The 11,178-nt window shown below is 44.9% G+C and overlaps 1 protein-coding gene across 1 annotated transcript; it reads left to right on the top strand.

The window, feature by feature from the left end:
- The first annotated feature begins 2,012 nt into the window (after window positions 1-2,012).
- On the top strand, window positions 2,013-3,899 carry LOC130463199 (uncharacterized). The gene is made up of 3 exons (XM_056832257.1): window positions 2,013-2,545; window positions 2,633-2,723; window positions 2,877-3,899. Exons 1-3 carry the CDS (start codon window positions 2,013-2,015, stop codon window positions 3,897-3,899), a joined length of 1,647 nt encoding a protein of 548 aa, XP_056688235.1.
- Window positions 3,900-11,178: the final 7,279 nt, after the last annotated feature.

Below are 11,178 nucleotides of genomic sequence, written 5' to 3'. Positions count from 1 at the left end.
TTATTATCCAATTGATTTCCGATTGATATGGATTCAAGTCTAGGTCATAAAAATTTAAAATTTATCGTAAATTTACAATTTTTATGGTGGTTTTTAATCATATGTTTCTAATTAAATTACAATTAATTATGAAAATCAAATTAATTCTAAATTATTCTAATTTTCAACAAATTAATCATAATTACAAATTAGATTGCATAATTAACAAGACTAGGCATTCAAACTTGTTAAACATATGCAGTAGGTCAATCAAAAATTCAAGATTTATCAACAGGAATAGCAAATATTTAATTTAACATCTTAAATTTACGAAATTTTGCATTCGAAAAACTAAAACCTTCGAAAAGTCATAGTTAGGCTTCGAATTTGAGAATTCTGGGTTCGGCAGAAAAATACTATTTTTGTCAAAATTTTAGAATGCCTTTTACATGCGGAATTGACACAAAAATCACTCAATTCGGATGAGTAACGAAGAAACTGCCGAAAAACTGCGTACATATAATTAAATAAACGCAATTTGCAATTAATTAACAATTACGAAAATTAATCACCCCTTTTAATTCTTGCAAATTTGTAATATTTAACCATGTTCATGCAATTTAGATTATGAAAATAATAAGGGGCTCGTGATACCACTGTTAGGTTATGATTCATATGACATTTACATAAATCATGCGGAAACAACCATTAACCCAGGAATCATATTATTTACACATAATCATATAGCATAATTAGATGCATACTCTTTGTTGCGTGCCCTCCCTAGCTGCGCCCGAACCGAACAAGAACAAGTCTTTTAGGACTCCAAGTGTCGTCCCTCCGTAGATAGTCCACAGCACGTCCGGATCCGCCTTAAGATTGACCAACTAGAATCGCCCTTAAGGTACTAGAAAATTTCGGCACTTTTGAGCAAGATGTGTGTTTGATTTTCTCTCAAAAAACTCACTTTTGAATACTTTGAAACTTGTATATAAATTATGACCCCTAGGCCTTTATTTATAGAGTTATGGAAAAGGAATCGTAATCCTAGTAGGATGCGAATTAATTGGAATTAGAATCCTACATGAATTCTATTTAATTAATTTATCCAATTAGGAATAGACATTTAATCATACACTGACTCTTGCAGATTCAGGAATCACGCATGAGCACAAACTCACACACACACGGCAGCCACAAGGACTGCCCATGCGTGCGAGCTGCAGCCCACGCAGCAAGGCCCACGCATCCGTGGCCTTGGCGCGCGCTGGGCTTGTGACGTGCGTGCTTGCTGGGCGACGGCCTGGCTTCGTGCTGGGCCTTCGTCCGGCAGGCCTCGTCCGATGCTAATTCGTACGATACGCTTCCGATTAAATTTCCATTTCCGGAATCTATTTCCGATACGAACAATATTTAATATTTCCGATTCCGGAATTAATTTCCGTTTCGAACAAATATTTAATATTTCCGTTTCCGGAATTATTTTCCGATTCCGGCAATATTTCCGATTCTGACAATATTTCCGTTTCCGGCAATATTTCCGATTCTGGTAATATTTCCATTTCCAATAATATTTTCCGATACGTACCATGTTTCCGTTTCCGGCAACATCTACGACTTGGATAATATTCATATTTCCGATACGATCCATATTTCCGTTTCCGGCAATATCATCGTTTCCGGAGTATTCATTTCTTGCCTGTGACGATCTTAGCTCCCACTGAAACCAAGATCCGTCGGTTCCGAATATTCATAGATGGAGTATTTAATGCTATTTAAATACTTGATCCGTTTACGTACTATTTGTGTGACCCTACGGGTTCAGTCAAGAGTAAGCTGTGGATTAATATCATTAATTCCACTTGAACTGAAGCGGCCTCTAGCTAGGCATTCAGCTCACTTGATCTCACTGAATTATTAACTTGTTAATTAATACTGAACCGCATTTATTAGACTTAACATAGAATGCATACTTGGACCAAGGGCATTATTTCCTTCACAAAGGTGGGAAGCCAAAAAAGCTAACGTTCGAGATGCCCGATGACTTTGAAGATGTGACCGACGATGAGGAGGAGACCCGTGAGGAAGAAGACAAAGAAGCTCCCGATCCGGTGACCCAACGCCTGAACAAGATGGATGCACGCATGACGAAGCACTATTCCCGCCTGATGAAGTTGATGACCAGGTTCCCCGGGGCACCTACACCAGTGGAGACCGAGCCGACCGACGGGTATGCAGCGTCGCCGTTCTGCGAAGCGATCGCTAGAGTGACAGTTCCGCACACACTCCGGCTCCCAATCTGGACCACCCTGTACGACGGGACATCCGACCCCTATAGGCACGTCAACTTCTACAAGCAGTGCATGTGGCAGATCGGGATTCCGCACGACCTAGTGGAACCTGTTATGTGCAAATCTTTCGGCGGCACCCTTGATGGAGCAGCTTTGGAATGGCTCACGAACGTCCCCCCCAGATCCATCTCCTGTTTGTCCGATCTCATCAACGCCTTCTACCAACAATTCGCCAGCAGTCGCCAGTTAGAAAAGCAAACCAGTGATCTCTATCGGTTGGTTCAAGGGCCAACCGAGTCGGTACGCGATTATTTTAACCGTTTTAATTGTGAAAAAATTGGTATAAAAAATTGTGATGTCAGGACTGCTATTGAGGCGTTGAAGAGAGGCCTCATCCCCAATTCGGAGCTATACCGGGAAATAACCAAATACCCCTGTGCAACTTTCGAAGAGGTGCGATCAAGGGCCACCGCCTAGATGCGAATCGAAGACGACGAGGTTATCCGAACAGCATCTCAACGATCGATAGGGGGCAGCAGCGACAGAAGATCGTACACCCCGAGGAACAACAATTGGCGACACTAACCATATGTTCGGCAAAACCAGGTACAAAGTGTCAATCAGTATTATGATACTAACAATGTTTACAGGAACGAGCGGGTCGAACACCCTAACATCTCCGACTACGGCTTCAACGTCGACATTGGAGGTGTGGTGAACGCCCTTCAAAATGTAGGTGGAACAGTCAGATGGCCCCGGAAGAACGACAGACCGGACTCCATGAAGGACATGAGCAAATGGTGCGACTTCCACCGCGACAACGGACACACAACCGAGGAGTGCATCTCCCTCAAAAAGGAAGTCGCATACCTCCTGAAACGGGGGCATCTAAAAGAACTGTTGAGCGACAAGGGAAAAGAAACATTTTCCAAAGAGCAAACCACCCTGCCCGGCCCAACGACAAGCAGCGAGCGACCAGACCCACCACCATTCAATAAAGTGGTAAATGTTATTTCCGGTGGTTCAGATATTTGTGGACTAACCTCTTCTGCAGCTAAAAAAATTAACAGGGGAGAATCTGAGACCGTAGAAGAGGGACAAACCGAAGACGAGGTCGCACTACACAGGTCCCTGACCGCAATGGCTATCACTTTCGACGACTCAGATTCTGTAGATACACAGCGGGAGCACCACGACGGGTTGGTAATATCGCTCCCAATAGGGAACGCATTGATCAAAAGGATACTGGTCGACAACGGAAGCTCAGCCAACGTACTGTTCTTGGAAGCACTACAAGAAATGGGATTAGAAGAGAAAAACATTGTAAGGAGATCAACAGTTCTGGTAGGGTTCAGTGGAGAAGCACTACGGACGGTAGGAGAGATATCGCTGCCTACATACGCAGAAGGCGTCAACATGATGACCAAGTTCAACGTCGTCGATTGTCCATCAGCATACAACGTCATCCTAGGACGACCATGGATCCACAAAATGAAGGCAGTGCCATCAACATATCACCAATCAATCAAGTTTCCAACCAAGTGGGGGGTCATGGAAATCAAAGGGCAGCAAAGAGATGCGAAGAAATGTTATGAGACAGCACTGAAGCCATCCAAGTCACCCATCTAGCAATTACAACCAGGGTCGACATCAGACGACCCCGACGACCAACAAATCGACGAGATAGTACTAGACCAGACAAAGCCAGACCAAGTCGTAAGGATCGGAGCCTCACTGCCTGACAACATCAAAAGTCAGATAGTGTCGTTTCTAAGAGAAAACTCAGACTGTTTCGCTTGGTCGCACGAGGACATGACAGGAATCAGCCCAGACGTGATCACCCACAAGCTCAACGTCGACCCCAGCTTCAGACCGGTAAAACAGAAACGACGTAAGTTCGCTCCCGAAAGGAATAAAATCATAGACGAAGAAGTCCAAAACTTGATAGATTCAGGGAAGATCAGAGAGGTCAAATATCCAGACTGGTTAGCAAACGTCGTCGTCGTCAGTAAAAAAAACGGAAAATGGAGAGTCTGCATCGACTTCACAAATATCAACAAAGCTTGCCCCAAGGACCCATTCCCTCTGCCGCACATCGACGCCCTGGTCGACGCCACAGCCGGACACGAGCTACTCACATTCATGGACGCCTACTCAGGATACACCCAAATCCTTATGCACCCAGACGACCAGGAAAAAACGTCTTTTGTAACGGATAGAGGAATTTATTGTTATAAAGTCATGCCTTTTGGTCTTAAAAATGCAGGTGCGACATACCAAAGATTAGTCAACAAGATGTTTAAAGACCAACTCGGAGACACAATGGAAGTATACATTGACGACATGCTGGTGAAATCGAGGAAGGCTGACGATCACGTGGAACACTTACGACAATCCTTCGACATACTAAAAAAGTACGGTATGAAACTTAACCCGACTAAATGTTCTTTCGGAGTGTCCGCAGGAAAATTCTTAGGTTACATCGTCACCCAACGAGGAATCGAGGCCAGCCCCGACCAAGTGCGCGCGATCATCAACATTCAATCCCCCAGGAACATAAAAGAGGTACAGCGCTTGACAGGAAGAGTGGCGGCACTAAACCGTTTTATATCACGGTCGTCGGACAAGTGTCGATTATTTTACGACGTCTTGCGCAAAAACAAAGGGTTTAACTGGTCCGACGACCACGAAGCAGCCTTGCAAAACCTCAAAAAATACATGATGTCGCCACCCCTCCTATCCAAGCCAAAAGAAGGAGAAGTCTTACAACTCTATTTAGCCGTTAGCTCGACGGCAGTCAGCGCGGTCCTAGCTCGAGAAGACGAAGCACAACAACTACCCATTTATTACATCAATAAGTCACTACTGGAAGCAGAGACCAGGTATTCCTCCCTCGAAAAACTCGTTTTAGCACTCGTTACCGCAGCCAAAAAACTAGGGCATTATTTTGAAACTCACCAAATAGTGGTGATGACTAACTATCCAATCAAGTCTGTGATGCGTAGGCCAGAACTGACAGGTCGAATGGAGAAGTGGACAATGGCACTAGGAAGGTTCGACATCAAGTATCAACCAAGGACGGCTATAAAATCGCAGGCCCTAGCAGATTTTGTGGCAGACTTCAGCCCCGACTTAGAGAGAATAGCAGACGACGAAGTCAAACTCATCAACAACATAGAAGGAATATGGACACTCTTCGTCGACGGCTCATCTAACTTTCGTGGTTCAGGTTTAGGCGTCGTACTGAAGTCACCACAAGGGGACATGATAGCACAGGCAATCTGCTGCGATTTCAAGGCAACTAACAACGAAGCAGAATACGAGGCGCTAATCGCCGGAATGAAATTAGCTATGGAATTAGGGGCAAGCGGACTCAACATCTTCAGCGACTCACAACTAATCGTCAACCAGATTAACGGCGACTACGAAGCTAAAGACTTAAAAATGACCTTGTATCTCGAGAAAGCAAAAGAATTAACTTCCAAATTCAAACCCTTCTCCATCAAACAAGTCCCAAGAGACCTAAACACACAAGCCGACGCCCTTGCCAACCTAGGATCCGCACTCAGAAAATCACCATTCTCGACCATACCTCTAGTACACCTACTGTCACCCGCCGTCGAAAAAGACATACCACAAGACGCCAGCCTCGTCCTATCAACCTTAAACACAGACAGTTGGACCAAACCCATCTTCGATTACCTAAAGCACGAAACTCTACCCGACGACAAGCTAGAAGCCAGAAAGATACTTTTCAAAGCTTCACGATATGTTATTTTGCAGGACGTACTGTTTAAGCGATCAGCAAACGGAATGTTGATGCGATGTGCCGAAGAAATCGAATGGGAAATACTATTGAAACAATACCATTAAGGAGAATGCGGAGGACACGAAGGAGAACGAAGCTTATCAACCAGAATCAAAAGAAATGGATACTATTGGCCAGCAATGCTTAAGGACGCCACGAGGTACGTATCCAAGTGCGACAAGTGCCAACGACACGCAGGTATGACGCATAAACCATCTGAATTCTTGCACCCAACCCTAACCCCGTGACCTTTCATGAAATGGGGGATGGACATCGTTGGCAAACTGCCCGTCGCCCCAGGACAAAAGGTCTTCATGTTAGCCCTAACAGATTATTTTTCCAAGTGGATAGAAGCAGGTGCATTCCAACAAGTAAGGGACAAAGAGGTATGCTCGTTCATATGGACTAACATAATATGCAGGTTCGGAATACCGTCAGAAATCATCTGCGACAACGGATCACAATTCATCAGCGACAAGACAAGAGCTTTCTGCAAAACATGGAACATCGAGCTAAAGACGTCGACGCCCAGATATCCCCAAGCAAACGGACAGGCGGAATCCAGCAACAAAACGATCATCGCGTCGCTGAAAAAGCGGTTGGACAACAAGAAGGGGCGATGGGCGGAAGAACTGCCGTCCATCCTATGGGCCAACAGGACGACGCCTAGGACGGCGACGGGACAAACTCCCTTCTCACTCGTTTACGGGTGCGAAGCAGTACTTCCCCCTGAAGTGACGCTGCCCAGTGCACGATATGGACTCATGACGCCGGAGCAAAACGACGTAGAACTCAGCGAAAACCTCGACAACACAGAAGATCTCAGGGAAGCAGCGTTGATAAGAATGGCGTCACAACAACAGATCGTGGCAAAATGTTTCAACAAAAATGTCAAAGTGAAAATGTTCAAAGAAGGAGATTGGGTACTGCGCAAAGTATTTCAAAACACGAAAGAATTAAACGCAGGTAAATTAGCACCAGCTTGGGAAGGACCGTACTTGATCGACAAAATCGTCGGAAAGGGGGCATACAGACTCATTACCAAAGATGGCAAGACGGTCCCCCGAAGCTGGAACGCAACACATCTTAAACTCTACCATTTTTGAAACCTCGTCGTAACCAATTTTATCAGTTATCGCATTATCGTCTTTATCTTCCTTTATCATTTTACTTTCGTTTAAAAACCATTACTGACTTAAGCATCGGAGGGCCGTTGGCATCCCCAACGGCCAATCCTCCTAGCGACCCATGTTTTCTTTTGCAGAGTGCAAGACGCACGACGAATGATAGCCAGAAGCAACAACGTACGACGCAGGACGAGATCGCAAGAAACAACGAACAAACAGCGCAGGTATGATTTTACACATCAGTCGATCCAATACTTATTACTTGACAGCTCCACTTGGTTGCAAAGCATCTACTACACGACGAGGTAACCATAAGGAACAAACGACTAAGGAAAAGAAAAACAAACTTATCATACACAACACACAACGCGCGACTCCAAAGGACACGACTTCCACATCACCAAGCGAAAGCACAAACACACAAAATATCCAAACACCTCGCCGCCGCCATCGACGACGAGTAAAAACATCCAAAATAAAAAAACAGAAAATAAAATATCCATACCACTAACTATGACATAAACATCAACCAGCCATTACATATGTTCGTCTGGAAGGGGGGTCGAGGCAACTTGATCCAGTATCGGGGGCATGTCAACGTTGACCGTCGCGTCTGCCAAAGCCACGTCTGGAGGGGCGACGACGGAAACATCTCCCTCGCCTTGCTCCATGGGCACTTCCCCCTCTCGATCAACGGGAGAAACGTCCTCGACCAGAGGAGCGACGTCGGCGTCAGCTCCGTTGGTACCAGCAGTGTCGGCTTCCATCGCCAACTCATCCGCGTCCACCACCGGCACCGACAACTCCTCAAGGGTACCACCATTAGCAAGGTAGTCATCCACCTCTTTTTGGCATGGCCAGAGGCTGACCTCCCCCTTCAAACACGAGAACATCATCTGCGCCCTCGTCCTCCACACAGCCAAAGCCTCGCAATCCTTAAACTCCTCCTGCAAAGCGTCGTATAAAATCCTTAACCCTTGCATTTCTTCCACGGTCGACGCCAACTCCCCCTTTTGTTAGGTTATGATACATATGACATTACATAGATCATGCGGAAACAACCATTAACCCAGGACAACATATTATTTACACATAATCATATAACATAATTTAGATGCATACTCTTTGTTGCGTGCCCTCCCTAGCTGCGCCCGAACCGAACAAGAACAAGTCTTTAGGACTCCAAGTGTCGTCCCTCCGTAGATAGTCCACAGCACGTCCGGATCCGCCTTAAGATTGACCAACTAGAATCGCCCTTAAGGTACTAGAAAATTTCGGCACTTTTATGAGCAAGATGTGTGTTTTAATTTTCTCTCAAAAAACTCACTTTTGAATACTTTTAAACTTGTTATAAATTGTGAGCCCTAGCCTCATATTTATAGGGGTATGGAAAGGGAATCGAAATCCTATTCAGATACAAATTAATTAAACCTAGAATCCTACAAGAACTCTAATTTAATTAATTTATCAAATAGAATTAGGAATTTAATCATTAACCGAATTCTGCATGTTTTAGGAAACGTGCACGAACACAAACACTTGCACACACACGCACGGCTGCCACGATGGGCCCCATGCGTGCGCGCGAGCAGCAGCCCACGCAGCGCCCGCGCGCGCTGCGCGCTACGCGTGCTGTGCGCGCTGTGCGCGCTGCGCAGCCTGCTGGGCCTGGCCTTGCGCTGGGCCTGGCGTGGCTGTTTGTGCGGCGCGCTTGGCTTGCTGGGCGATGGCCTGGCTTCATGCTGGGCCTCGTCCGGCAGGCCTCGTCCGATGCTTATTCGTACGATGCGCTTCCGATTAAATTTTCCGATTCCGGAATTCATTTCCGATACGAACAATATTTAATATTTCCGATTCCGGAATTAATTTCCGTTTCGAACAAATATTTAATATTTCCGTTTCCGGAATTATTTTCCGATTCCGGTAATATTTCCGATTCTGACAATATTTCCGTTTCCGGCAATATTTCCGATTCTGGCAATATTTCCATTTCCGATAATATTTTCCGATACGTACCATGTTTCCGTTTCCGGCAACATCTACGACTTGGATAATATTTATATTTCCGATACGATCCATATTTCCGTTTCCGGCAATATCATCGTTTCCGGAGTATTCATTTTCTTGCCTGTGACGATCTTAGCTCCCACTGAAACCAAGATCCGTCGGTTCCGAATATTCATAGATGGAGTATTTAATGCCATTAAATACTTGATCCGTTTACGTACTATTTGTGTGACCCTACGGGTTCAGTCAAGAGTAAGCTGTGGATTAATATCATTAATTCCACTTGAACTGAAGCGGCCTCTAGCTAGGCATTCAGCTCACTTGATCTCACTGAATTATTAACTTGTTAATTAATACTGAACCGCATTTATTAGACTTAACATAGAATGCATACTTGGACCAAGGGCATTATTTCCTTCACCTTTACCCTTTCCAACTCCTTCGACGCGTCAGCAATCTGGTCGTCCTTGCCCTTTAATTGTTCGTCTTTTGACTTAACCACCGCAGCAAGATCGACCAACTTCTTCTCAGAAGCCACCCACTTACCTTCCCAAGAAGCCGCCGCCTTCTTCGCCATAGCCACTTGGTTCTTTGAGGAAATAAGCTCGTCGCACAACAAGGAGCACTGCCTACGCACGGCCAAAGCAGCAATGTACTCCGCTTCAGTTGTAGAATCCGCAATGGTGCTTTGCTTAGCACTTTTCCAGCTTACTGCTCCTCCGTTGAGGCAGAAGACAAACCCAGACTGTGATCTAAAATCATCTTTGTCGGTTTGGAAACTTGCGTCCGTATAGCCTTTAACAATTAATTCATCATCTCCACCATAGACCAGGAAGTCATCTTTGTGCGTTTTCAGGTACTTCAGAATGTTCTTGGCAGCAGTCCAATGCGCCTCTCCTGGGTCTGACTGGTATCTGCTCGTAGCACTGAGTGCGTACGCAACATCCGGGCGTGTACATATCATAGCATACATTATTGAACCAATCAATGATGCATATGGAATCCCATTCATTCGTCTACGCTCATCAAGTGTTTTTGGGCACTGAGTCTTGCTTAGAGTCATTCCATGAGACATGGGTAGGTAGCCTCGCTTGGAGTCCGCCATCTTGAACCTATCAAGCACCTTATTGATATAAGTGCTTTGACTAAGTCCAATCATCTTTTTAGATCTATCTCTGTAAATCTTGATGCCCAATATGTACTGTGCTTCTCCTAGATCCTTCATCGAAAAACATTTCCCAAGCCAAATCTTGACAGAGTTCAACATAGGAATGTCATTTTCGATAAGCAATATGTCGTCGACATATAATACTAGGAAAGCAATTTTGCTCCCACTGACCTTCTTGTATACACAAGATTCGTCCGCGTTCTTGATGAAACCAAAGTCACTGACTGCTTCATCAAAACGTATATTCCAGCTCCTGGATGCCTGCTTCAATCCGTAGATTGACTTCTTTAGCTTGCATACCTTTTTAGCATTCTTTGGATCCTCAAAACCTTCAGGCTGTGTCATAAACACAGTTTCTGTTAAAACGCCGTTTAAGAAAGCAGTTTTGACATCCATCTGCCATATTTCGTAATCGTAATATGCAGCGATTGCTAACATTATTCGAATAGACTTTAGCATTGCAACTGGTGAAAAGGTTTCATCGTAATCCACACCGTGGACTTGCCTGTAACCTTTTGCGACCAATCTAGCATTGAAAACTTCAAGTTTCCCATCCTTGTCCTTTTTCAGTTTGAAAACCCATTTGCTTCCAATGGCTTGGTAGCCATCTGGCAAATCGACCAAATCCCATACTTGGTTTTCAGATATGGAGTCTAATTCAGATTGCATGGCTTCTTGCCATTGCTTGGAGCTAGGGCTCGTCATAGCTTGTTTGTAAGTCGCAGGTTCATCACTTTCAAGTAATAGAACGTCATAGCTCTCGTTCGTCAAAATACCTAAGTACCTTTCCGGTTGAGA

Source organism: Spinacia oleracea, chromosome 6 (assembly GCF_020520425.1).
Source record: "Spinacia oleracea cultivar Varoflay chromosome 6, BTI_SOV_V1, whole genome shotgun sequence".
NCBI lineage: Eukaryota > Viridiplantae > Streptophyta > Magnoliopsida > Caryophyllales > Amaranthaceae > Spinacia > Spinacia oleracea.
The sequence above is the reverse complement of the archived record's forward strand: the minus strand, read 5'-3'. Positions and strand labels throughout refer to the sequence as shown.

Coding starts and splice junctions, on each gene's coding strand:
- LOC130463199 (XM_056832257.1), top strand. CDS start 2,013: ATGCCCGATGACTTTGAAGATGTGACCGACGATGAGGAGGAGACCCGT. Junction 2,546..2,632: donor CAAACCAGTGATCTCTATCG/GTTGGTTCAAGG, acceptor TTGTGATGTCAG/GACTGCTATTGAGGCGTTGA. Junction 2,724..2,876: donor CCTGTGCAACTTTCGAAGAG/GTGCGATCAAGG, acceptor CGGCAAAACCAG/GTACAAAGTGTCAATCAGTA.